Genomic DNA, 26,148 nt, shown 5'->3' with positions numbered 1-26,148 from the left:
AAGACTTGCCCTGGGATGGGGTCAGGCTAAACCTATGACCTTAGAACACCAGTCTGGGTCAGAGTTGTGGGGAGAAACAGTAAAACTCACTGTGCACCTAAGCTCTCTACTTCTGAAAACCCCTAACGGACAAATCGACGCTGACAAAGTGATTGCTGGCTCTCCAGGTGACCCTGTGGTGCGACTGTGTACGAGGGGCTCAGACCACCCACTCCTCCTCCTGGTGCAGCAGGTGCAGAGCAGCAATCCCACCAGGGCACAGGTGGATGAGATCCTAAAATATATAGCCAACTGCACGGTGAAACCCTGTAAATTCTGTTGGGGTACAAGTTTCATTAAAGAAAGAAAAATGAATGGTAATCCAAAGCAACAGTGGTTTATGTGAGGTTCCTCAGTACCCCTGACCCCACTTACTGGCCATGAGGCGGGCACCCTGGAGAGCAGCCAAGAGTGATGAGGTTGGAGGAGCCCATTACCCAGGACAGAGAGAGTGAAGGCCATTTCCAGGTACCTCTGGCTGTTTCTCTTTGAGGTTCTACTCTGCTTCCCCTGTGCTTGAGTTCTGCCTTCTAAGGTCCCAGAGAACAAAATGCTGGTGACCCCTCTATGTAGCACAGAGAAGGCACTCTGCGGAAAGAAAGTGAAACGGGACTGGAGGGCTCAGCCAGTCACAGCCTGTCTCTGAGACCTCCTCCAAGGTCTATGGTTGCTTCTTCATGCAGGAGTGGATGCAAGCCTTGCCAGGACCTCAGAACAGTGGACCACACCTCTCCTTGGGCTCTGACCTCCCTCCTCTCTCTGCGGAACACCTGCCAACAAACAAGGGTGCTCACTCTGACTCCTGCGGGAAGGTCTCCCCGCCTCCTGAGTTTTTTCTCTTGCTCTGGTGAGGAGGAGCTTCTGGGACAGTAGGGTGGGCAGGTGCTGGGAGAAGAGGTGAACAGGGGTGGAGCTGTCCCAGGCCGGGAGGCCAAGCTGGGCTGGGAGTGGATCACATGGGGACGGCCCCCAAAGACAGTCCTCACACTGACACATGAGTGTGCCTGGGGAGCTGTTGCCAGGAGCTCACATTCCGCAGGAAGTCCATCATATAAACGGTTACTGCTGGGCCAGTCTGGTCTCCCTGCACAGCCTGGGAGCCTTGCAGAGCTGGGCCTGGAGGCAGTGACTTCTGCTACCACCGCTGAACCAGCGCCTCAGCTCCAGCTTCTCTCGGTCTTCAGGGTCCTGCCTGGACGCCCTCTCTGCTTCAGTTTGCACCCAGCAGCCTGGCAGAGAGCCTACCTGGTCCCCTCTTCTGTAAGCCCCCTCTTACTGCCCCCAGGATCCTTGACTGATGCCTTGAGGATACACAGTAGGTGTCTCTAAGGGTCCTGGAGGACTCCCATCCCTTCGCTTGGCCCCACTTTCAGGGGCAAGCCTCCAGCTCCTGCACTCTGAGACCATTTATGGAGAAAACATGGAGGGTACGCCAGGGCTCATCACAGGATTGACTAGGGCCCCTGCAGCTACATATCACCCTGTCTGCTCCAAGCCAAAGGGGACCCCACAGATGTTGAACCCCTCTCTCATTTTCAGATGGGGAAACCAAGGTGACAATAAGGGCAGAGGGGCCTATGTCACACAGTGGCTGGCCAGGAGGACCCAAGTCTCAGGACACTGTAGGGTCTGCTCTCTCCACTGCCTGTTTCAGCCTCCCCAGCCCAGCTCAGGCCCAGGCAGGGCCATGGCACTGAGCAGGCTGCCCTAGTGATGCCAGTGAGTGAGTGTTTTCACTCGTGGGGAGGGACCAGGCATGCAGAGCCAGTGGCAGCTAAGACACCCACTCATGTGAGCAGACAACAGTTCCCTCTGTGCTGGCATCAGTGCACCCAGTGTATTCTGTAGCTTGTCAAGCACATGTGCATCACTGTCCTTGTGTCTGGGGTCACTTCATCTGTCTGAGAAGCTATGCACATGTCAGCATGTGTAAAACAGCAGGTGAATATCATGGCACATGGAACCGACAGTGTGCACCCTGTGGGTGCCCCGAGTCGAGACACCGGGCCCTGACTCTTTACTTCTTTAAATGGCATTAAGTTAACGTCAGTGGACTATAAAGAAGACTGCATGCTGAAGAACTGGTGCTTTTGAAATGCACTGGAGAAGACTCTTGAGAGTCTCTTGGACAGCAAGGAGATCAAACCAGTCAGTCCTAAGGGAAATCAACCCTGAATACTCATTGGAAGGATTGATGCTCAGGCTGAAGCTCCAATACTTAGGCCACCTGATGCAAACAGCTGACTCATTGGAAAAGACCCTGATGTTGGAAAAGATTGAAGGTGAAAGAAGAGGGCAGCAGAGGATGAGATGCTTGGATAGCAACACTGATTCAATGGACATGAACCTGGGCAAACTCTGGGAGATGGTGAGGAACAGGGAGGCCTGGTATGCTGCAATCCATGGGGTTGCAGAGAATTGGACGCAACTTGGCAACTGAACAACAACAAAAGGTCAGTGGACAGACCAGCCTCAGAAACACATGCTTTCCTGAGAAAGAGGAAGAACCTGGCCTGCAGCCAGTTCACAGCTGGCCAACAGCGAGGCATGTCCCAGCAGGGTGGCCCCTCATGTGTCTGACCTGGAACCAGGAACAGATGATTCCTGAAGGTTCTGACCATTTCTGCAGGGGTGTCTGAGGGAGCCACTGTGCCACTCACCTCTGACCTCCCATCTACCCTTTCCTGATAGAATGGTGCTGCAAATCAGACCCTTTAATTGGACAAGCTGTCTTGGACATGACAACGGTATCCATCCGGCACTCATGCTGCAGGCCCGTGTGTCTTTGTATGTTTCGTGCATAGGTCCTGGTAGTGTCTTCCATCTTGGCTCTCATATAAGTTAGCACACACACTGTCTGTGCATATTTGTGCTGAGGATGTCAGCATCTGTGTCTGCACCTGTCCTGTGCCAGCAGCTTTGGGAGCTGCTGGGTGTGCGTGTGGCTGTGAGCACGCATGTGGGCTGCTGTCTGTGTGCCTTTGAGAAGGCATGGATCTGTTGGTTGCCGTGGGTGCTTGTGTGGGCATGTGTGTGAGGCTGTGCCCACACCTGTGGGGCCCCTGTGATCTGTCCTGGCATGCCTTCCTGTCTGGGCGGGTCTGGGCCTGTTCTCCTACCTGCTAAGGTACTTGGGTGAGCACAGGAAAACTGGAGGCTGAATGAAGGTGCCCCTGCACCTGTGGTCTCAGCGACCCACTGCTTTCTTCTGTATTTTCCAGCCTCACCTCTAGGTCTCTCTTTCTGGGGTTTTACCACATCTGGTACTCAGTAAGTGATTGATTGGTGAAGGAATGGATGAAAAGGGGGCTTTGAGGGGGTGTTCTGGAGGGGAGGAAGGCGGGCAATCCAGGATGGGAGGGAGCACCAGCTTTGGACCGGCCGGGCAGCGCCAGCCGGGCAATGCTGGCAGAGCCTGGGTCGGGGGCATCAGGGTCTGTGGGCCGCCCCCGCGCTCCCTGGGGACGTCTCGGGTCACCGTCTGCACCGCCGGCCGCGCCGCCCCGCGGGTTATTTATGACCCCCTCTCCCTCCCTGGCGGCGGCGGCGGCGGCGGCGGCGGCGGGCGGCAGCAGCAGCGGAGGGCCCCGCGCGGGGGAACCTCGAGGAGCGACGGCGCCGCGGAGGCCGGCGGGCGGGGGCGGGGCCTCCTCTGGCAGAGGAGGAGCTGCAGCCGCCGACCCCACCTTTGCCCTCCGTGGGGTCGCCAAGCCTGAGGGCCAGGTGGCGGTGATCCCAATGCCAGAATTCTGTCCCTCTGGCCTGACTCCAGTCTGAGAAGTGCAGAAGAACATGCGGGCTCAGGCGCCAGACGGACACAAGTGGACAGGCGGGAGGAAGGAAGCAGATCCTTTTGGGAAGGCAATGACAGCCAGGATGAGGATACCTAGTCCTCCAGGGGAAAGCTGCTCTGAGCCCCCGTGGGCAGAAGGCTCTATTTCCCAAGAACAGGGGGAAATATGTGGGGGCGGGGGTGAACTGCCCTGATCAGTTAAGACCCTGGAGGACCCCTGGAAGATGTCTCCTTGGAGTCAAGAGTAGCTCTAGGAGGAGGGGGGTCCTGCAGGTAATTTTGGACCCAGTCAAGGTGTTTTCAGGAGGGTCCTGGTCCTCCAACGAAGGCTGGAGCCAGATGGCGGCATGGAGATTAGGCTGGGTCTGGTAGGTCAGCCCCACACCTTGAAAGCTGGGCCCCTCCTTGAGAGCCACAGTTGGGGGTCCCGCGTGCCACTCCTAACCACTGTGAGAGGCCAGGGATGAGTGAAGGGTGGTCCTGGGAGGACCCCTGCTCAGACTCAGGACAGAGGAGAGGCCAGGCCTGACAGCTGCCTGGTATTGTCTCAGATCTAGAGATGAGCTTTCAGCCTCCCTTCCCCAGACCACAGTGTGAAGGTCAGGGGTTAAGAGGCCTGAGGCTGAGCGGACAGGTGCAGGCAAACAGAAGAGCTGGGCGGAGGCTGTCTTTTGGCAGCTGGGTCAGGGCTGTAGCCAAACAGGCTCACTGAACTTGGCCTCTCCATATAGAGGTATGACCACAGATTAACATGACAGCTCCCCATGGGTCTTGGCACTCAGGTGAGGACAGCCTCCTGCATCCATTAGACATGGAGCATCACACCTGAGAACAAGACATAGGCCACAGAGGCTGGGTGTGGGAGGAGCTCCCTAGCTGTCACTCCTGGGGTCAGGTATGTGCAGGAGTCCAGGTTACAAAGAGAGCAATGGGGCTGAGGGTGGTGAAGTAAGGAGGGGTCACTCGCATTCACACCTGTCTTGCCACCCATCCCTTAAACCCCCACAGACAAATATACAAGAAGTAAAGGAGTGGAAGTTCCCAGACACATTCCTGGTCTGAGCCCGCATCTCACTCCCCAGGTTGGTCTTGGGGCTGGCTGATACCTAAGCTGAGAGTGAGGAGAGCAATGTACATCAGCACGGAGGTCCCCAGCAGTCAGCCACATGCCCACCTGGTGCTGACGTCTGGTAGGAAGCCCTTGGGGAGTAGGGGTGGAGTGTTCCCTCACTCCCAGCCCACCCTTGCAGAAGCTGCAAGCACTCCTATGATCCAGCTCACTCCCCCCACCTTCCCTGCTCCTGCCCCAGAGCCTGGTCAGGAAGATGCTCATATGGGTGCCCCAGTAGGTACATCTCAGAGGGGCAGGGGTCTGAGGCTACTTTCTAGCTTGTCCAAAATGGCACACCTGAGAAATTACAAAGTCTCACCAAGTACTGTCAGAGCCACTGGGTTTCTCAGTTTCTCCTCCTAATTATCCCACCGTGGGGCCACCATGCCAAACTGCAGGGAGGTATGGGTTGATCCCAGGGGACAACCCCCCTCATTCCAGGGCTAGAGCAAGGCTGGAGGAGGAGGTGAACATGGATGCAGAGGTCCATCGTCCTCAAACTTGCACGTGGCAGGTAACAGAAATATGCTCAAGTGCACAGTCCCACATTCAGCTGCCTCTCCTCCCCACACACCCCACCCTCCACCCACATTGCCTCTAGCCCCACTTCCTTGCCCCACCCCATACTGTTTATTGTGGAGGCAGACAGCCCGGATTTGAAACAACTGTGTGACACCAGGACAGTTACTTGGCCCTCTTGTATCTCGCCCTTCCTCATCTGTAAAATAAAAACTCTTCGGGTGTCAAAAAAAAAAACAACCCTCAGATGATCAGGTGAACTAAGGCTTGTGAAGTGCATGGTAAGGGGGGCAGTTATTGATAGAATTATCGTTGTTATTCACAGACCACAAACCTTCCCCAACATATTTTCCGCGACCACACACCACAAACCCACAGCGCACACCCTGTAGACGCTGAGGAGACCACTCATGCCCTCCGCACTGATTCCTACCACCTACCCAAAGCTGCTGGCTCACGCGCACCGCCAGGAAAGCGGCAATTCCGATCCCGGATACGCTCTTTCGCAAGGAGCCAGCCCTCGGTCCCACGTGGACTCCGGGACTCTGACTGGGGTGCCTAAACAGTGACTCCCTCAGCAGTGTCGCCGGCTGTGCGTGCCGCGACTCTCTGGCCTCCGTCCCGCGCACCACCACCTCCCACCCGCCTCCCCACACATCGGTCTCCTCTCCTCCCGAACGAGAACTCCCACCCGGGGAATAAGGCAGGAGGTGCAGCCAGGTCCCGTCGCCCCCGTCTGAGCCCAGTCGGCCGTCACGCACCCCCTACGGGAGCCCGTGCCGCCCGCCCGCCGCGCCAGGGCCGTTTAAATGGGCCAAGTTGTGGCGGCGGCGGCGGCGCGAGTCTCCCAAGTCCCCGCCGGGCGGGCGCGCGCTGGAGTACGCGGGTGCGCGGCTGGGACGGTGGGGCGGGGCGGGGGCCTGGGACCCTCGGGCGGGGCGGGGCACGCGGCCGGAGGCTGCACAACTCCTCACTGCCCGGCTCGGCCCCGCGGGCGCAGCAGCGAGCCGGGCGCCGGGCCGCCCCAGGGGGCGCGGGCGCAGGTGGCCCAGCGCCCAGTGGAGCCCCAAGGCCCTGGAGCTGCGGCGCTGGGCAGGTCGATTGGGGATCGATAGAGCTCCGGCAGCACCATGTCTCGGGCGGCAGAGGCCCTGCCAGCCGGACGGGCAGCGGTCCGAGGTGGCCCGGCTGGGGCGCAGTAGCGGGGAGGGCGGGTGTGCAGCCAGGAGGCTCCAGAGCCCCGGCCCTCCAGACCCAACTCCAGCCCGGCTGGAACAAGTTGCGCCGGCGGCGGAGGGCCAGGCTGCAGGAACACAGGCCCACCATGCCGGCGGTCAAGAAGGAGCTACCCGGCCGAGAAGACCTCGCTCTGGCTCTGGCCACCTTCCACCCGACCCTGGCAGCGTTGCCACTGCCGCCGCTGCCTGGCTACCTGGCGCCACTGCCCGCCGCGGCCGCCCTGCCCCCGGCCGCCTCGCTACCAGCCGCGACAGCGGGCTACGAGGCGCTGTTGGCCCCGCCGCTCCGTGCCCCTCGCGCCTACCTGAGCCTGCATGAGGCCGCCCCGCACCTCCACCTGCCCAGAGACCCTCTGGCCCTCGAGCGCTTTTCGGCCACTGCGGCCGCGGCACCGGATTTCCAGCCGCTGCTGGACAACGGCGAGCCCTGCATCGAGGTGGAGTGCGGCGCCAACCGCGCGCTGCTCTACGTGCGCAAACTCTGCCAAGGCAGCAAGGGTCCGTCCATCCGCCACCGCGGCGAGTGGCTCACACCCAACGAGTTCCAGTTCGTCAGCGGCCGCGAGACGGCCAAGGACTGGAAACGCAGCATCCGCCACAAAGGTGCGGCCGCCGTGGGGGCGCGGACCGCTCCGGTCCCTCCCCTCCGCTCCCTGAGGACCCGTGGGTCCGGATCCCCCTCGTCTGCCACCTGGGAGACTCCAGTTCTGCCTAGAGAGGGCGCTGCGACTCTGGGGCGGCCGCAGGGACACCCCCTTCCCCCAAGCACGGTCGGCCTTGTTGGACCCGGGCTGAGCGCCCTCGGCCTCCGTGGTCCCCCCCAGAGCTGGCGGCACAAGCCGGCGGCTCTTTCTGCCTGGAAGGTCTTTGCGGGATTCCTGGGCCTTCAGGCTCCGGGGAAGTTTACGGGAACTCGGGAGAGCGGGCGGGAGGCCGACTCGGCAGGATACTCTCCTCCGGGGTTGAGGAGCCACGGGTTCTGGAGGGAGTCGAGGGGCACAAGTGAGGCCGGGTGTGGACGCACGCTGGTAGAGAGAACGGCAAGGTGCATGGGTGGCGCAGGCAGGTGGGGGCTGCGGGGGCGCGCGTCGGGGCGGGAGCGCGCGCGGAGCAGAGTGGCGGCAGGGCTGGGAGCAGTCTCTAGGGCTCCCGCAGGAGTCTGGCTCCAAGGCCGCGACGTGTGGGCGCCAGAGCGGGCATGCGGAGGGAGAGGGGGGTGAGCGCCAGGCGGGGGGTGGGGGATAGTTAGAAAGTTAGGGACCCAATCACGCTCGTCGACTCAGGGGCTCCTGGCTCCGCGGGGTCAAGCGCAGTCCCGGGTCCTGACAGCGCCGCTCACCTGCGCCGGGCCCGACCTCCACGGTCCAGCTCCGGATTCCCGGGGACCTGCTTGGAGAGGGTGGAGCGCGGGAGGAGGGGCGCGCGGAGGCGGGGGAGGAGCGGGGAGAGACCGCCCTGCGTCAGGGGAGGGCGCTCGCCGGATCTTGAATTCCGAGCTCTGCAGATCCCCGCGACGTCTGCGAGGGTGGGGTGGGCGGCGAGGCCGGGTGTGGGTTCGGAAGTTGGACAGAGGCGGTTGTTCATACTCGTGGCGGGAGGGAACCCGGCCTTGCCTCTGGCAGCGCCCCGGAAGCATGCCCGCGTGCACGGCCCTGCCTGTGCCCGGCCCCGCTCCCTTACCGGTCCTGCCTCGGCTCTCCTTGCAGGGAAAAGTCTGAAGACGCTTATGTCCAAAGGGATCCTGCAGGTGCATCCTCCGATCTGCGACTGTCCCGGCTGTCGAATATCCTCCCCAGTGGTGAGATGTGGGAGAAAACCTGGGGCTTCAGGGTCTTGTTTCTCCGCTGCGGAGCTTGGCCTATGTTTTCTAGAATCAGTCCTAACCTCAACTCTGCCAGTGGGCAGGAGGGAGCCCCCAGGGGCAAATAAATAGAGGAGAAGGCTTTGGTGGGTATGCTGGGGCGACAGACCCCGTCCCCCTTGATTCAGGGCAGGGTCCTGCCTATCCTGAAGCGTCTCTTTGGGAGCCCGGGAGCTGCTTCTCCTGAGGTCCTGGGGACAGCCTGTGGTGTGAAAGACACCTCCCTGGACAGTGTCATCTGATCGGGGCCTGGGGACTTTGCCTTGTAAACAGGTGTGTGTGTGGGATGTGGGGGGAGTGCAGTTTCACCATGACAGTTGGCCCAGCCTGGGAGAAGAGCTGGTCCTAAGGGGATACTTGTTATAGGACGTGACAGTGTCGGCCAGCCTGGATGGACTTTGTGAGTAACCTGCATGTCTGGATGCCTAGGGCTGGAGCCCTGTGGGACAAGGCCAGGGGTGTCCAGGAGTGTCTGAGGATACAGCCTGGTCTGAGGCACAGAAGGTGCAGTGTGGGCCTTGGTGTCAAGAGAACTGCAGCTAGAAGCTGGTGTGGGGCCTCCAACCCAGTGTAGAAGTCTGTTGAGCCCTCATTAGCCTGGGGGTTGGGGTGCACAGGAAAGTTGGGGCCAGGGCCTGCCCTGAAGCACTGCCTTCCCCCTTGCATGCCCTCCAGGCAGCAGTGGCTGGAGGTGCCATCTGAAAATCTTGTCTTGAGAGGGACAGTCTGAGCTCCTGTGGGAGAGCCCATGAGGACCACGGCTCCTGGCACCACTCAGCAGCCCCCTCTGCCAGGAAGGCCTGAAAGGACCCTGCAGGCGTCCTTCAGCTTGTTTACTTTGGACTGGTGGTAGGGCGGGGGCGGGGAAGTCTTGGATTCCTGGTGGGCCTTGGGGGTGGGCAAGCCAGGAAGCCACAGACAAACCTGTAAAGACACACAGGTTGGGCAGGGGAAGGGGACACAGCTGAGCCTCCCCACTTGCCCACCCCACACACTGTCTGGCTCGAGCTTATAGTACTCACAGGCAAGCCTGCATGCAGAGGCCCCCAGACAGAGCATGCACTCAGGCAGCCTACCTTTGCCCAAAGCCACCACACCTGCCTGGGGCAGGAAGCTGAACTCTCTTTCACTTCTCAAGCAGTTGGTGCCAGAAAGGACACCCTCCAGGCTGGTCTGGGGCCTCTGCTCAGGCGGGAGGAACCCTGCCTCTCCCACCATCCCTTTCTGAAGGTCTCCCACAGGAGGGAATGGGCTGGTGGCCTGAGCCCAGCATCAGTTCCCTCAGACATTTCTTGATGGGAAGGCCTGAGGAGCCAGTGCTTGGCTGGGACAGGGGCTTAGCACCCATTTCTTAAATCTGTGTGCTGAGCAGAGGTCAGCAGCTGAGGTCCCGGGTGTGTGTGGGACCAGATGTGTCCCTGTGCTTGGTTCGGGTCAGGACTGCTCATCCTGGTCCCTCTTCCTTAACTCTCCACTACCAGACCGATTCCAGGCCACCGTACCTGGTATGGCCTTACCCAGGTGGCAGCCTCACTGCTCCATTTCCCTCTCCTCATCCTTGTCCCACAGATGAAAGGGAAGTGCCCGGAAACTTTTTCTTCAGAGAATAGTTTAGTTAAAGTGGAAAGGCAGGAGAGGAGGTCCTGGTGCTTGGCCTACAGCAGGCTAGAGAAGGGCAGAGCTGAGGGGCTTTGCAGCCAAGCACACTCCAGACAGGCCAGAGCTGCTGAAAACCCTTCCCCCCAGAGCCTGGCCCGAAGAGGCATGGGGCCCAGTCAGTCACCCCCTCTGCCTCCCTGCCTCACTGAAGCTCTGCTGTCACTGGTATACCTTGGAGCCAAGGCCAGGGTCTTAGAAGCATGGGGCGCCCCTCGTTTCATCTCGCAGGCCTACCCCCAACTTCACTACTCCCTCCACCCCACCTTCCCCAGTGCTGCCCACTCTCTCACTGGGTGTGTTGAAGAGAGGGCCATGGGACACCTCCTGGGTGGATTTGTGAGGGCAGGTGTGGCACACTAGGGCTCCCCGACCGATGTCAGGGGCACTGCCCAAATCTGGGACTGGGGTAGGCCATGTGTCTGGAGGTGAGGCTGGTCTGGATCTGAAGAGAACCTCTCCTCTGAAGGATAGGGCTGTGGCGGCCACACATAGCTGCCCTTCAGATCCAGGGGGACACTCTGTGTGGAGGGGTGAAAGCCCCCTGGATACCTTCCTCCCCAAGCTCCTTCGTATGATGGGGACAAAATTGTCCTGGCAACAGGAGGGAGGAGTCCTAGAAGGCCTCAGTCACTGAAAAGATGAAAGAGAATTAGGTAATTCCAACGTTCCTGCCACCATCCTGAACCAGTAGTTATTAAATAAGAAAAAGCCTCCAGCCCACTAGAAAATGGGAGCTCTTCTTCCCTGGGGTGGCGGGACCTGCAGACACCAGGGGCTGCCATGCTATGCAGGGCCCTGGGCAAGAGCTGCCAGCATGTGTGCAGGCTCTGGGCCCTTCTGTGGAGGCTCTGCTCTCTGCTCTCACACTGCCGGTGCAGGGCAGGGGAAAGGTACACCTCTTAGAAAAACTCTGAATCTCGTAGTTCCTGACCAAGGGGATCAGTCCCCCCAGGGCGCATAGGACAAAGGGCCTTGGCTGCCAGATGACCTGTGAGCCAAAGGTCTGCAATTTACAAGTGATCAGCCTCAGACTCCAAGCTTCAGACACCCCTGAGCTGGGCTTCATTTGGCACTAAGCATTGAAAGTGGGCTTGGCATGGGTAAGAGGCTGAGTGGGATTGCCAGGCAGGCATATATGCAGAGGTAACTGCACAGGGTCAGGACACACAGCGTCCTGCGGGTGCTCGCAGCCCTTAGGGGCTGGGAATGCCAGGTTGGTCCCAGCAGGCGTCTACATATAGGCAGAGCACCTGTGGAGGGGCTGGGCCGAGTGTGGAGTCCGGACAGGGCAGTGCCCATACCCTTACTCCTGAGCTCCCCCAGGGTGGAGTGGAAGGCAGTCTCTGGATGGGTTTGTGAAGGAAGCCTTGCCTCCCTGCTCTTGTCTTGGCCTCTGGCCGGTTGTGAGTGTCCTGGAGGGTTGGAGGCCCCTCTGCTGTAGGTGGGGGCGCCCAGGAGGCTGAGCAACACGGTTTGGCCTAACCTTCCTCTCCTCCCTCCCTGTCCAGAACCGGGGGCGGCTGGCAGACAAGAGGACAGTTGCCCTGCCCCCTGCCCGGATCCTGAAGAAGGAGCTGACCCCCAGCTTCTCAGCCAGTGATGGCGACAGCGACGGGAGTGGTCCGGCCTGTGGGCAGCGGCTGGGCTTGAAGCAGGAAGACGAGCCGCATGTCCATATCATGAAGAGAAGGTGCTAAAGGGACCAGGAGGGGAGGGCACACGGGCTCTGGCGGGGGTGGGGACTTCAGGCAGTGGAAGGCCAGTCAGACCTAGAGGTGGAGAGTCTTTGCCCTGAGGACAGGGCCCCAGCTTAGCTTCTATCCTCTCCGTGGACGCTGTTAGCTGCCGCAGGTGAAACAAAGCCTGGACTCCCAGGGACATGCCTCAGGACCACTGTGAACCTGCCTTGCCCCCACCTAGGGGCCGAGTGCCAGGCCAGGACTCAGTGGCATCATTGAGGAGCAGGCACCACCAATACTCATGGCCAGAGCAGGCCAGGGAGGGTCCATGTGGCCTGTGTGGGGAAGGGCCAAGGAGGGCCAGAGCCACTGGGTTGAGGAAGGAGAAAGGCTCTTGGAGGAAAGTCTCATGGCACCACAGCCAGGCAGGGAGGAGGGAGCTGCGTGGATCCTCATGGGAGCACCCCTGACACTCACACTCCCTCTCTTTGGAGTGGCCACTTCCTTGGCTCCTTAGTTTCTCCCCCAGGCTTGGGGCCATCGTTCCTGACCTCCTTCTTTCTCCCCTCTCCCCTGGCAGAAGCCTTCCCCTCTGCCCACTCACCTCTTTTTCCATCCATCCACCCATCTGTCCATCCATTGTCGTCTGTCCAGCATGTCATATGTATCCCCAGAATTTCCAGGCCTTTTTCCTGCTCAGTCTTTTAACATATTCTAATTTCTCCTACCCTAACCCTTTTGGACACCAGAGAGCCCCACTCCCAGTGCCCACTCCCACCTGTGCTGAGGGAAAGCACCACGTGGGCCTGCCACCACCCTCCCTCAGCCCAGGGGTCTTCTCAGGGACACTGCTGTGGGTGAGAGGGTGGGCACAGCACAGAGCTGTTTGCTTGCTTGACCCCTCCTACCTCTGCTGTGTGACTGTCACTTTCAGGAGGCGGCTTGGCAGCAGCTGGGACCCAGAGGCCACCACCGGAGCCAGTGGTGGTGGCCATGGGATTCATTCCTCAACCTGGTTCCCAGCACCCCCGGAGCAGCTCTAGCAACTAGGAATTTAGGTTCAGTCACACAAGTGGCACATGCAGAGGAAGTCACGGCCCCCACCCCTAGCATAAGTGGGGGCTCTGCTGGCTCCACCACCACAAGAGGCAGAGACGTGGGACCTCAGTTCTGTCCATCCCAATTCCTTGTCTGGTGAGCCCTGGAGCAGGCACCTGCCCCGTGGGTCTGTCCTGGCTGCAGCTGCCAAAGTGTTGAGCTGGTACCAGATGATGCTAGAGGCGGTTCTGAGCCAGCCCAGTTCCCTTGAGGCTGGCACTCCAGGGAAGACACAGGACATGCCACATACATGCTCTGCTGTCCACAAGCTGAGTCCTGGAGGCCACACTGACCATCTGCTTCTCTCCTTGCAGAGTCCACACCCATTGGGACGTGAACATCTCCTTTCGAGAGACGTCCTGCAGGTAGGGCCGGGCCTGGGCTGGGCTTCCCTTACATGTTGTGCATGGGCAGCACAGAGCTTTGTCGCTCCATGTCCTCTGGTTTGGACTCTAAATCCCTCCAGCCTCCCTCCCCTCCTCCTCCCCTTGGTCTGTGGTCTACTGTTGACTTGTGCCTAAGTTGTGACAGCAGCGCAGATATGGGTTCTGGGCCCAGCCCTGAAGCCAGAGTGTGCTCCGCCTCTCACATTTGAGCCCATCTGCCCAAAGATAAGGCCATGCCTGCCCCCTCCCACTCTCCCAGAGACCTAACAGAATGTGAGAATGGTGATGTGTGAGTGGGATCTTGAAGGATACATAGGCACTCACTAGGGAAACGGGGTGTCTACAGAGACACAGAGGAATGAGGGAAAGGGATGTGGGAAGGGAGGAGGGGAAGCTGGCAGGCCTGCCTTAACTGGGTGCTAAAGGGCCTTAGATACTGGGCCTGATGGACATTTTCCTTCAGGCAATGGGGAGCTACTGAAAGCTCTTGAGCAGAGAAGTGGTTGGTGTATGCTTTGACAAGGTCCTGCTATAGGCCCCATCCAGCAGGTTGGGGGTTTGCTCCAGTCCGTGGAGGGGCTGTAAATTCAAGCCATAGTAAGGAGATAAAAATGGGGAGACTTGATGTGGAGGTCGGGGGTGTTGGGGAGACCCAAGTCCCCCATCTCAGAAGGGCAGGATGGAGCCCAGGCTGTGGTGTCTGGTCAGTGGGATCAAGTCTTAGCCCAGGGCTTCCAGGGAAGGCACAGGACAGGCCCAGCCGAGCAGGCAGTGGGCATCCAGTGCCTTCAGGCCCCTCTCACAGCCTGGCTCTGTGCCAGATGTGTTATTATTTATACTTCTGAGAATGTCTAGGTCCTGGAGCCAAATTACAATGAAAACGTCTTTAAACTTATTTCCACCTCATTTTGAAGTTGCCTGCTCAACTGATCATTTTTATGAACTGTCATGAACGTTGATGACATTTTATGAGCCTTTTACTTGGGAAGCTACATGAGAAATTTGTCAGTAAGGCCTGTAGGGGAATCCCAGACTGCTCTTTCCCTGCCTGCAACCTCCTGCTCACCCCAGCTGGCTGTGGGATGTGGGAGAGGGCCCGGGTGTCCAGACACAGCAAGAAGCCAGGTCCCAGTGTGTGGTGGACCCTCAAAATAGCTGCGATGATTGTCTGGATTTTACCAGAGGGGAGATCGAGGGCAGCCCATCTGCCCTCCACCTCGCCCTGCTGTGGCACCCCGGCGTCTGGCCAGGGAGGGCTGAGCAAGCCCACAGCACAGCTGCTTCACAAACCCCCATCTCAGCTCTGCCTTTGTCTCTTCCTGGCTCCTTTTGGCCCCGTCCATGTGTCTTTCTGTCTCGAGTCTGTTGTCTGTCCTTCAGGCTCTGTCCATCTGTTTGATGTTTGCATCCTTTCTGTCTATCCAGTAGTGCCTGTCCTTGTGTGTCCATCTCCATCTGTCTAGTCATCTGACTTCATCCATCAGTCTTCATCTGTCTGTCTGTTCCTCCGTTCCACTCATCTCTGCATTCACCCCCATCCCTCTGTCTGCCTGAGTCTGCCATAACCACTTGCCTGGTTGGAGCTCCCCCCCTTAAGCCCTGTGCATCCAGGACAGCAGGCAGGAGATGTGGGCCCTGTCTTCCTGAGGCCCCTGAGCTGGCCAGGAGCTGGACAAGGACTGGACAAGGACTGGACAGTATACCAGGCACTGGAGGGGCTCCTCATGGGGAGAAAGAGTCTGATGGTTCACACATTTTTAAAAAAATAATTATTTCTCTCTTTCTGGCTCTTCTGGGTCTTGGTTATACAGGCTACTCTTTAGTTGTAGCGCTCGGGCTTCTCAATGCAGTGGCTTCTCCTGAGACAGAGCATGGGCTCTAGGGTGTGCAGGCTTCAGTAGTCACCGCATGTGGGCTCAGCAGTTGTAGTTCCTGGGCTCCAGAGCACAGGCTTAGTAGTTATGGCACATGTTGCACATGGGATCTTTCCAGACCAAGGATCAAACCTCTTTACCACTGAGCCACCAGGGAAGCCCTCTTCATGGTTCTTTACATAAAACCCGGCATAGTTTGTTCAGTGAACAACCGAGTGTCCACACAGGTTTTCTGGGGCCAGGCCATGCTGTCTTGGAGCTCATGGGGCGAGCCCCCAAGGCAGGAAGTGGAGGTTTGATGTGTGGGCTGTGTCTTGATTCCCACAAGGCATCACCTCCATGGAGCTGTAGCATCACCTCCGTGGAGCCGCAGCACCACCTGAGTGTCTGAGTGACCAGCTGAAAGAGTTATTGGCCACAGTGGTGGTGAGCACTGAGCCCCAGTCCCTGCGTAAGCACTCAGCTGAGGATTCACGGGAAACAAATGAACGGGCCTGATCCCACCTTAAGTCTCTGGGGGCTGGTCCACCTCCTGCAGGAGTCCTGGGGATGCCAAAAGGAGGTTTTCTCAAGGGAGAACTCTGGCAGCAGCAGTCCTGGTACCAGGCACCCCTACCCCTCCCTGATGCTGAGGACAGCACTTCTCTCTTCCACCCCCGCCCCCCGCATTGATGAGGATGATAGAGAGGATGAGAACTGCTGCCAATTAATCCCATAAAGTACTTACTCCCACCCACCTGCCCTCTTGTTTGCATGGCCGGGGGGTTGGGGGGGGGCTTCTCTTCTCCAGGGAGAGGGGTTGGGGGTGGGGAGAGAGCTTGCATCAGGGTCTCCCAGCGGCTCTAGAGCCCAGCCCTGGAGGCTTTGGTGCTGAAACTGATCTGCTTAGGGGCCAGCTCTGGATTAGCCTGCTCCGGCCACCCCGGCCAGAGCAGGGGTGGCGGGGGGGGGGGGGGGGGCGGGGTGCCTAGGGGTTATTTAATGAGGTTTAGGGTTGGTTCCCAGGTCACTTGGTGGAGGCCCCCCTTGAGGTGACCCAGCCAGGAGGCTGCTCCATTACAGGTGGGCTAGGGAGCAAGGGTGCTGGGGAGGGATGTGCTGCAGGATGGGCTGGGGTCCCTCCCTGCTCCTCTTCTGTCCTGTCCTGATTTCCTGCCACTCCAACTTCGTCTGCAAGGTGGCAGGGACCCTTCTCTGTGCTAACAGAGATGCTCTCAGAACCCCAAGGGCAAATGCCGTGGGGGCCATTCCTTCCCTCTTTTGTCTGGGGTTCTGTGATATAGGCAGTGAGCTGATTTAACAGGAAGAGCAAAGAGAGAACGAAATTAAATTCCTATTTATCCCAAGGTTCTTGATGGGGAGCCCTGGGAAGAGCACAGTGTCCTGAGCACAGGCACACTGGTGACTGCTGTGTGCATCTGTGTCTGTGTGTGTCTGCAGGTCCGTGTGAGTGTGTGTGCACACGCCCTTGTATGGCCCTAGATGGGCACACACCTCGTTGGCTGCAGATTTTGGTCTCAACCTTGGTTTCTGTATTTGAAAAAGCTGAGAGTCCGTGGGTGGTTGGAAGTTTTAATTGCAATAGCAGCATGTGCACAGGAGCAAGTGCTGGGTCCACGTGTCCTCTCTGGCAGCCTTCTGCCAGCCCTGGTGGGACCTGGCTGCCCCCCAGAGCAAGAAGCAAGGACAGTGGCTGGTCTCTCTGGAGAGAGCAGAGTCCGGACGGGGCCAGCCCTGCACTCCACACGGACGACCCTCCCTGGAAGCAGCAGTGGGGTCTGAGTGCAAGGCTGCTGTGTTCAGCAGACACTTGGCAGGTCCTGGGTCCCAGGTGGGGCCTGCATAGGTCAGGGTGAGACTCCAGCACCCATGAGGAGATGGAGATGCTCACAGGAATGGTGTGCGTGAGGTGTTGTCACACCCAATGTCCCTTGGGCCATGCATGCTCACACTCAGGCTCAGCCAGGAGCCCCGAGGGTTCTCACCTTCCCTGTCTTGCTTTGCTGCAGCCAGGACAGTGACCTTCCCACCCTCATATCCAGCGTGCATCGCAGCCGCCACCTCGTTATGCCTGAGCATCAGAGCCGCTGTGAATTCCAGAGAGGCAGTGTGGAAATAGGCCTGGGAGCCGCAGGTGAGGAGCCAGGGCAGTGCTGGGTGATGCAGGGCTGCCAGGCTGCGCAGAGCAGCGTGAGGACAGCCGCCTCGCAGCCTCCCTGCGTCTCTGCTCAGCGGCTCTGGATGCCGCCACCCCCAGCAGCCTTGGCGGGCAGCCAGGGAGGCCAGCGGAGGAGGTGGGAGGTGGCGAAGCCGGCTGTCCCCTGGGGCTCCGTGTGATGGTAATTGTGTTAATCCCAGCCAGCCGGGCAGACAGGAGGCGGAGGCGGTGGCTCCACTGTGGCTGCTGCTGGGGTGGGCTTGGAGTGGCCAGAGGCCACAGCTACCCCCTGCTCTCAGGGGCAGATGGAGGCAGGACAGTCAGGGAGCGCAGGCCTCATGGAGATGCACACCTGGGCATGGCCCCTGGATGGGCAGGGATGCGCTCTGCACACGCCGACCCCAGAGCCAGGGCCCCTGGGAGAGAAGGATCCATGTCCTGAGAGAAGAGGGGCTGGGGCAGGAGGGTGCTCTCCCGGGGCTCTGTCCCTGTGGAGGGCTAGCTCCTGGAAGCAACAAGAGCTTGGAGGGAGGGGGCAGCTTGCTGAGCTTTGGCTGAAGGGGGCTCTGTGTGCCGAGAGAAGATGGCAGGGGTCCCTTGCTGCCCTATGGACCAGGGAAGACCCAGGAATTTCCCAGCAGTGGCTGCAGCTCTCAGGAAGGCTGGGCAGGGGTGGTCCATCCTGGGACCCCTGAGTACCCCCATCAGGCCCTCCAGGTGTGCCGGTGCCTGGGTAGTCCTCTGTGGTGGGTGGGGGGCTGCTGCTTCTGGAGCCAAGTTAGAGGCTCTGAGCAGGCGGCTGATAAAAATCTAATTGCCCCATCGATCGGGTGAGCCTCCAGAGTCCCAGAGTGATTGAGATATTCGGAGCCAGAGGGCTCTTTTGCTGCCTGCACACGCGGAGACCTCCTCATGGTGCCTGGCCTGAGTGCGTGTGTGCCCTGGGCCTGGCCAAAGGCTTGGGCTTCCACTTACGCTCGTGTGACACGTGTGTGTCAAAGCACCCTCACTGTCTTCCTGCTGAGGTATAGGACCCACATATGAGCACTTCACGGGTCACACATGATCTGTGTGAAGTGCCATGTATGTCCTGTGTCCGGGTTTCATCCAGGTCCTGCCCTCTTCTTGGGACTCTAGTCCTCACCAGCTTCCATGTCTTTCTGCCAGCCCCTGGGTGGAGGCCTCGGCCTGTCCTCACCTCCTCCTCCCCAGGAGCATGTGTCAGCCCTGTGTTCACCTGAGCAGGAGGGGTCAGGGAGGACTGGGCTCGTGGTGGGCCCTGCAGACATCACCTTACTGTGTGTGTGTCTGTGAGTATATGCGGCCCTCGTCAGGGACTGGTGAGCCCCGGACCCCCATGGCAGGACCTCTCTATGACCGTGGGCATGGGTCTCACTGTGGGTCCGCCTGCCACCCCCTCCCAAGCACCTCTGCCAGGCAGAGAGGAGCCATCACCCCCCAAGAGAAAGGGGAGGGGCTCTTCCCACTGTGGAGAATGCGAACTGGATCGAGGGAAGTGGAAGCCCTGGGGTATTCGCTGGGTCCCCAGGGGGTATGTGCAGGGTCGGGTGCAGGCAGCAGATGTGGAGCCAGCCTTCCCCAGGCTTGGCACAGCTGGACGCTGCAGCCCTGGTGGTGCTGCTGGCCAGAGGCTCTTTGCCTTCCTCAGGGGCTTCATGCTGGTTGAGCACCCCCTACCCATCCTACCAGGTCACTAAGGTAGGACCCTTTGTCTGAGCGGTGGGGACCTCGTCCTCGTCCCTCCCAGGGCAAGGTCTGGGGCTAGGCCACTGGGCCCAGGCCAGTGGCAGGAGGTGGCTGAGATCAATAAGTTATTAGCACCATTCTGTCAGCTGTAAAGTGGAGATTGATCGGCACTCCACTGCTGCACTTCCTCGCCTGATAAAAATGACAGATTAAGGGAATAAGAAAAAGGAATTAGGCTCTGGAGCTGACCGCAGGGTTTCTCAGGCTCCCCTTGCTGAGGTGTCATGGTGCGTCTGGGTCACTGAGGGGGTGGCCCCTTCACCCAGATGGCCTCATGAGGAGGGAGCGGGGCCAGGAGCACAGGGTTGGCACTGGAAACTGACACAATTGCTGAGCTGTTCCACAGAGACCTCCCAGACCTTGGGCTCAGGAGGGAGCCTGGCATCAGGGTGCCAGAGGCTGGGGTAGAGAAAAGCTGACTCCAGGGGATCGGAAAGAGGACTTTAGGATTGGGGTGGGGTGGGCTCTGGGCCATATGAGGGGCTGTGCACAGTGGGTGATGGGATGCCCTTGGCGCTTAGCCCAGCTGGACAGGTAGTGTCCTCGGGCTTTCTGGGGGCAATGACGGGTGTGGTCTGGAGGGGAGGAACCCAGGAAGAATGGATGGGGGCAGATGCACCTGATCTCCAGGGCCCGTGGCCTCTAGGAGGAGGTTGGGCTGCCCTGGCATGGGACCCTGCACTGCTGGTAGTCAGTCATCCCTGCCCCAGGAGGAGAGGTTGGTAAGGTGCGGAGAAGGGCTCCTTACTCTGCAAAGGAGGCTCGTCTGGCAGGTGGGAGCAGCATGGTGCCTGTGGGGTCCTGAGTTGCTGCCTGAGGCCATAACCATGCATCTCCCATCACATCTACACACATGCAGCCCAGAGCCCAGGTCTGGACTGTCCCATTCCCTCACTCTGACCCAACCCTGCTGAACTGGGCAAGGCTTGAACCTGGCCAGGACCCATAGGCACCCCTGAGTGATGAGAGCTGTGGTTCTGGGCTGAGCAGGAGCTGGGCCGGCACTGAGGCAGGTACTGGGGCTGGTATTGGGGTGGGCCGGAGCTGTTCCTGTCCTGGCCTCTACGAGCCCTGAACGCAGGATGGGGTTCACTCTGCCCTCTCCCAGGTGACCTGTTGGGCAAGAGGCTGGGTCGCTCCCCCCACATCAGCAGTGACTGCCCTTTGGAGAAAAAGGCCCGAAGCAAGTCTCCTCAAGGTTTGGGCTTTACCCTGGGGGGTGAGGGAACAGCCACTGGAGAGGGAGGGGTACAGTCTGGACCCTCTGCTGGGCATAGTCAGCCAGCAGCAGATTCTAAGAGGGGAGCCCCTGCTTCTCTCCCTCAGCAGTGTCTAAAGGGGAAGCCCCCTCTCCTGTGTTTGCCCACCCCAGAGACTCTGTTGCTTCCGGAACTAGGGCCCAGCATGGCCCCCGAGGATCATTACCGCCGGCTGGTGTCTGCCCTGAGTGAGGCCAGCACCTTTGAGGACCCTCAGCGTCTCTACCACCTGGGCCTCCCCAGCCATGGTATGTAGCCCCTCCCCACGGCATCATGAGTGTCCACAATGTGCTTTGGACTCACCCTGTCCTGTTAGGTCTTTGCTCATCCTGAAAAGAGTGGCTGCTGACACCAAGGCTGGGATTGGATGTAGGTCTTTTGGCTCCTCAAACCTTGAAAGCCCTTGTAGGTGGACAGTGAGGCCCACCTCCTCCTCCGTTCGCCCAGTACAGTGGCCTGTTTGGGCAGATCTGGTAGGGAGGGTGGTCCCTCACCAATAAGTCTGCCGAAGGCTCTCCCAGCAGGGCCTCAAATGGCCACTGCCCATTGCCATTTCACATAGGAGGAAGCTGCTTGGGGGAGCTGAAGGGAGAGTGGGAGGTGGGGGTTTCACCAGGCCTATCCATCCCTCTCCAGCACATGCAGGTCCTTGTGGGTCCCTGCCCACCCCTGCCCCCATCTGAATGGTGTGGTCTGGATACTGTAGTCCTTCCTGACTCTAGCGGCAGTCAGGGCAGAGTCTGCGCTAGACCCCTTCTCGGGAGGGTGGGGCCAGGAGCAGAGCATCAGTCAGCCCCCTGAACGTCCACGTGGATGTCTGTCCAGAAGCAGGATGGACAACAGTTCAGGTTTGGTGGCCCAGCTTTCACTGGTGCTCAGGAGGAGCTCCAGCCAGAAGCACTGCTCCCAGACCGGACACCTGAAAGTCCCCCTACCACCACAGGGGCAACGTCTGGCACCCTGTCCAGCTGCACCCTGACCTTGCAGACCCCAGCCCAGGGGGAGTAGCTTGCCTTTCCTGCCTGAAGCTGGGTGAGGGGTACTTGCTGGGAAAAGGGGCTGGATTTCCTCTCCTTACACAGGCACTGTCCCCCAGGGCAGTCAGGCACCGAGAGCCTGAATAATTCACCAAATGTTAATAATTTAAAAATCTTCCTTTTTAATTGCTTTCCCTGCCCTGCCTGGGGCCGGCTCCGCTGGCTGTGCGGGGGAGGGGCGCCGGCCGCCAGGAGCGGCGCGGAGCCTGGCTGTCAATCAGGCCTCCGCCTGCCGCCCCCGCCGGGAGCCGACGGTAAATAACCGAGGCCGCGGGCGGGCGGGGGCGCAGGGCCCTGCCGAGATCGATGCGGGCGGCCGCGCCGGCTGGGCTCTGCGGGCTGGCACCCAGCCCGGGGCAGGACCCACCTCCGCTTTTCGGGTAATTAATTTATAAACAGGCGGTGGCAGCGGAGCCGGCACAGTGGGGGGCTGCGGGGGGGCGGGGAGCTCTGAAGTCCGGGCCTGAGCTGGACAGAGGGCTGGGGGTGGAGAGCAGAGTGCCTAGACTAAGCAGTGAGCCCAGGTGTTACCTAGGAGAGGGCTGGAGACCTGCCCCAGCTCCTGGACTCCAGCCCCGCTGCCCTCACACTCTAGCCTTTGCGTGACCCCTCCCCTCACGGACCCTGCAGTCTGGCTCTTGGCAGTGTCAGTTCTTGTCGAAGTCAAGGTTCCTGAACCACCAGCCTTCCCTGTCCAGGCCTTTCCCTTTCTCCATCCCATCCACGTTCTGGTTCCTAACATCTCCACATCCCTTATAAATGCTCACTTGGCCCCCCTCCCAAGACCAGTCGGTGCAGTCAGGCACCTTGCCTAGGGATGTCTGGTGTCTGCCCTGCCCTGTGGCCTTCTGTTCATCTTTCTGTCCCGGTGACCAACCAGCAGGATCTGGGAGAATATGCTCCCAGTATGCATCCTTGGCCAATGTCCTGTGCTGAACAGGGTGAGGAACAGGAGAGCCTGGTGGGGGCTGGCCTCTGGGTCACTGCTGGTGCCTACCCTCCCCAGATCTCCTGAGGGTCCGACAGGAGGTGGCAGCAGCAGCTGCGAGGAGCCCCAGTGGCCTGGAGGTCCACCTGCCCTCATCCACAGCAGGTCAGCGTCGGAAGCAGAGCCTGGCTCAGCACAGAGATGGCACCGGCCCAGCTGGCGCCCCGTCCTTCTCAGAGAGGTATCAGGGTGCCTGCATCTCAGAGAGGCCCCTACATTTCCTGTGCTGGCTGCTGCGCTAAAGAGCTGCAGGTGGCAGACCCATCAGCTGGTGTCTGCAGGTCAAGTCCACAGCCGGCATCTCCCCATCCCAACCGCACAGCCACAGAGTCCTCAGTGGACCTGGCGCTGTGCTCGGGCCTAGGTTGGCGGCCTGCTCTGCAGCAGCAACGTAATGCCCCCTGAGCCGGGCAGAGGCCCAGGGGAACATTCGCGGGGTAGACTGGGGATGCCCGCCCCTCTGGGTGGGGTGTCTTTCTGTGGAGCAGCTGTGGGGGTGAATCCAGGAGCCCCTGGGACAGCTGAGGGCTTTGCTTCCCCAACAGGGAGGTGAGGGGGAGCAGCACGAGGTCTGGCAGCCCCGAGGTCGAGGTCGGGGGAGGGCTGAGGAAGGGGAGAACCCCGGAGCAGCACCGACTCAGACACTGGAGCTGCTGGCTGCACGGAAGAGCCCCCCAGGCTTGTAGAGGCCGGGAGACTCCGGGCAGGGGCGGGGGCTGGAGGACTTTGACTGCTCCCCGCTCCTCCCTCCGGGAGACCCCCCCTGCACCCGGGCGGTGTTCGCAGCAGCCGCCGCCTCCCGGACCATGGCTAATTGCGCCCGGTCTGCACAGGGTTGGCTGGGCTGGGCGGGGGCGGGGGCGGTAAAAGGGGGGCCAGGGCCGTGGGGCCAGGGGCTCCCGCGCGGTAATTACCGCCACAGTCGCCGCCGCCCGCCGGGCCAGCGCCTCCGCGCCGCCGCCGAGATTAATTGGCGCCGCCAGCGGGGGCAGGGACGACCAGAGCCGCGGCGGGCGCACATCGACCGCCCGCGGGGCCGGCAATTAGCAGAGGCGGCCAGAGCGGGGGCCGCGGGGGCTGGGGCGGCAGTTCCGGGAAGGAGGGGGCCCGAGCCTGCGGCGCGCGCGGCCCAGCAGTCCACAGGGAGCTTTCGCCTTGCCGCCCACAGGGAGCTGTCGCAACCGCCCCCCTTGCTGTCGCCCCAGAATGCCCCACACATCGCTCTGGGCCCCCACCTCAGGCCCCCCTTTTTGGGGGTGCCCTCAGCCCTGTGCCAGACCCCAGGTGAGCAGTGGGCGGGTGTGCGATTCTGTTCCCCGGGAGCGGGGAGGGGCTGTTGGTGCGGGGCCATCGGGTATGTCTGTTACCGAACCGGTCTCCATCAGTGCTCCGGGCGAACCCACCCCTGCCCTTATTGAAGCCAAGGACAGACCAGGGCGGGCTTGGCTGGCTCTGGACCACTCGGCCACCCGGCCTCGTGGTCTGTCCCCTTCCCCCCAGGTTACGGCTTCCTGCCCCCTGCCCAGGCGGAGATGTTCGCCCGGCAGCAGGAGCTCCTACGGAAGCAGAATCTAGCCCGGTATGTGCTTTGACAGGGGGGCGGGAGGGGGCTCGGCGGGGGCGGGGCGGAAGCGGCTCTGCCGAGCTGCCTGACCCCCTGCGGGCTGTCCCCACCGCCAGGCTGGAGATGTCAGCAGAGCTCTTGCGCCAGAAGGAGCTGGAGAGCGCGCACCGACCGCAACTGCTGGCGCCCGAGGCCGCCCTGCGCCCGCCGGACGGTGCCGAGGAGCTGCAGCGGCGCGGGGCCATGCTGGTGCTGAGACACAGCTCCGCGCCGCTGCTGGCCCTGCCTCCCCAGGGCCCGCCGGGCCCCGGGCCCCCTACCCCACCCCGAGAGCCTGCCCGCCGAGCTCCTCGGAAAGGGGGCCCCAGCCCTGCCTCAGGCCGGCCCAGTGAGTCCAAGGAGACAACGGGGGCTGGACTCTGGGCACCAGACGGTTCTGAAGATGAACCCCCCAAGGACTCAGACGGCGAGGACTCCGAGATGGTGGCTGCTGGAGGCCAAGCCCCCCACCCAGGCCAAGCCCTACCTGGAGGGGCCAGCTCTGAGGGGAAGGGTCTTCACTCAGGGTCCATGCTGCCCCCTCCACTGCCCCTGGGCTTACCCTACACTGTCAGCCCCTTCTTCCACACAGGTGGGCACCCCCCCACCCCGCCCCATGCCTTCATATCTTTCCATGGGGTGGAAGGAGACCCAGTCCCCTTACGTCCCACCCAGGGTCTCAGGGAGGTCATGGGGGGAAAAGTTCCTTTCAGTCATCAATCCAACATTTCTGAATAATTAGGGTGAGCAAAGGTCAGCAGACAGGGCTGGGGTCATAGAAAAGAGCTGGCCGGAGTCCTATTAACACCCTCCTCCCCAACTCAGGCACCATGGGGGGCCTCTTCATGGATGGGGAGGAGGCCACAGCCCCTGAGGACGTCAGCAAGTGGACAGTGGACGACGTCTGCAGCTTTGTGGGGGGCCTGTCTGGCTGTGGAGAATACGCACCGGTGAGGGGGCACCTGCCCAGTATGGTTCTGAGCGCCCCCTTTCCCCTACTGTGCCGCCCACTCCAGACTTCTCAAAGACTGGGGGAGGGAGGTCCTGCTGAATGCTCCTGCCCCCCTTGTCAGTGCTTCTGCCTCCAGCATGGGCACATGCTCAACAGAGGAGTTTTCTTTCTTCTGACATTTTCCCCAAGTTGTACCACCAGGGTCTCTTGGCTCTGCTTTCTCTGGAGGGCCGAGGCCACCCTGGGACACACAGCCCCAGCACTCAGGCCCTGATACCGCCCCCCCCCCCCGCCCATCCCCCCACCCCAGGTTTTCAGAGAACAGGGGATTGACGGGGAGACCCTGCCCCTGCTGACAGAAGAACACCTCCTGACCACCATGGGGCTGAAGCTGGGGCCTGCTCTCAAGATCCGGGCCCAGGTGAGCACCTGAAAGGGGCAGTGGTCTCCAGACAGCCGAGGGGCAGCAGGGCGGTTCTGCGTGTGGCTGCACACCAGCAGCCTCACAGGCCCCATTGGGCTGTCTCTCCACAGGTGGCCAAGCGCCTGGGCCGCGTCTTCTACATGGCCAGCTTCCCCGTGGCTCTGCCACTGCAGCCACCGACGGTGCGGGCTCCTGAGCGGGAGCTCAACTCAGGGGAGCAGCCCCTGTCCCCAGCATTGGCCCCCTCCCCCTATGGGGGGGTGCACCCCCCAGCCAGCCACGCCTCACCCAAGCAAGAGAATGGAACCATGACTCTGCTCCCAGGGCCTGGGGATCCCTCCCAGCCTCTGTGCTGAGCTGGTGTCAGACCCAGGCCTTCAGTGCCAGCTGCTCCCAGGCAAAGGCCACTCTGCCCACAGCTTACCCCCTTTTTGTTTTGGATGCAAAAAACAATTTTAAACATGACATTCAGTTTTCACAGACTCTGGGGGTGACTGCAGAGCCTGGTGCAGACCCTGGGGGTCAGTATTCTGTATCCCAGGAGCTACAAATAAGCCAGAGACCAAGGAGCCACAGAGGCACATGGTGCTGGCCACACCGCATGGCTGCGTCAGCCCGCCTCACCGGGTAGGTGCATTCCCACCCACCACCATGGGCTGTGGTGGGAAGCAGGCCCCATGGTGGCTTACGGACGCAGCTCCAG

The 26,148-nt window shown here is 60.8% G+C and overlaps 1 protein-coding gene across 1 annotated transcript; it reads left to right on the top strand.

Moving 5' to 3' along the window:
• Positions 1-6,619: 6,619 nt before the first annotated feature.
• Positions 6,620-26,040, top strand: SAMD11 (sterile alpha motif domain containing 11). Its single transcript, XM_052653878.1, has 14 exons — positions 6,620-7,303; positions 8,407-8,498; positions 11,729-11,910; positions 13,312-13,362; positions 17,267-17,391; positions 20,291-20,380; positions 20,555-20,689; positions 22,485-22,647; positions 23,635-23,750; positions 23,967-24,045; positions 24,147-24,661; positions 24,895-25,019; positions 25,332-25,442; positions 25,556-26,040. Exons 1-14 carry the CDS (start codon positions 6,787-6,789, stop codon positions 25,799-25,801), a joined length of 2,547 nt encoding a protein of 848 aa, XP_052509838.1. The 5' UTR covers positions 6,620-6,786; the 3' UTR covers positions 25,802-26,040.
• Positions 26,041-26,148: the final 108 nt, after the last annotated feature.

This window comes from Budorcas taxicolor, chromosome 16 (genome assembly GCF_023091745.1).
Source record: "Budorcas taxicolor isolate Tak-1 chromosome 16, Takin1.1, whole genome shotgun sequence".
Taxonomy (NCBI): domain Eukaryota; kingdom Metazoa; phylum Chordata; class Mammalia; order Artiodactyla; family Bovidae; genus Budorcas; species Budorcas taxicolor.
Note: the sequence above shows the minus strand (reverse complement) of the source record. Positions and strands in the feature narration are given on the sequence as shown.

What these genes read in the sequence shown, in the direction of transcription:
- SAMD11 (XM_052653878.1), top strand. Translation starts at nt 6,787, where the DNA reads ATGCCGGCGGTCAAGAAGGAGCTACCCGGCCGAGAAGACCTCGCTCTG. An exon ending in ACGCAGCATCCGCCACAAAG is followed by an intron (nt 7,304 to 8,406) that starts GTGCGGCCGCCG and finishes CTCTCCTTGCAG; the next exon opens with GGAAAAGTCTGAAGACGCTT. An exon ending in CTCTCAAGATCCGGGCCCAG is followed by an intron (nt 25,443 to 25,555) that starts GTGAGCACCTGA and finishes GTCTCTCCACAG; the next exon opens with GTGGCCAAGCGCCTGGGCCG.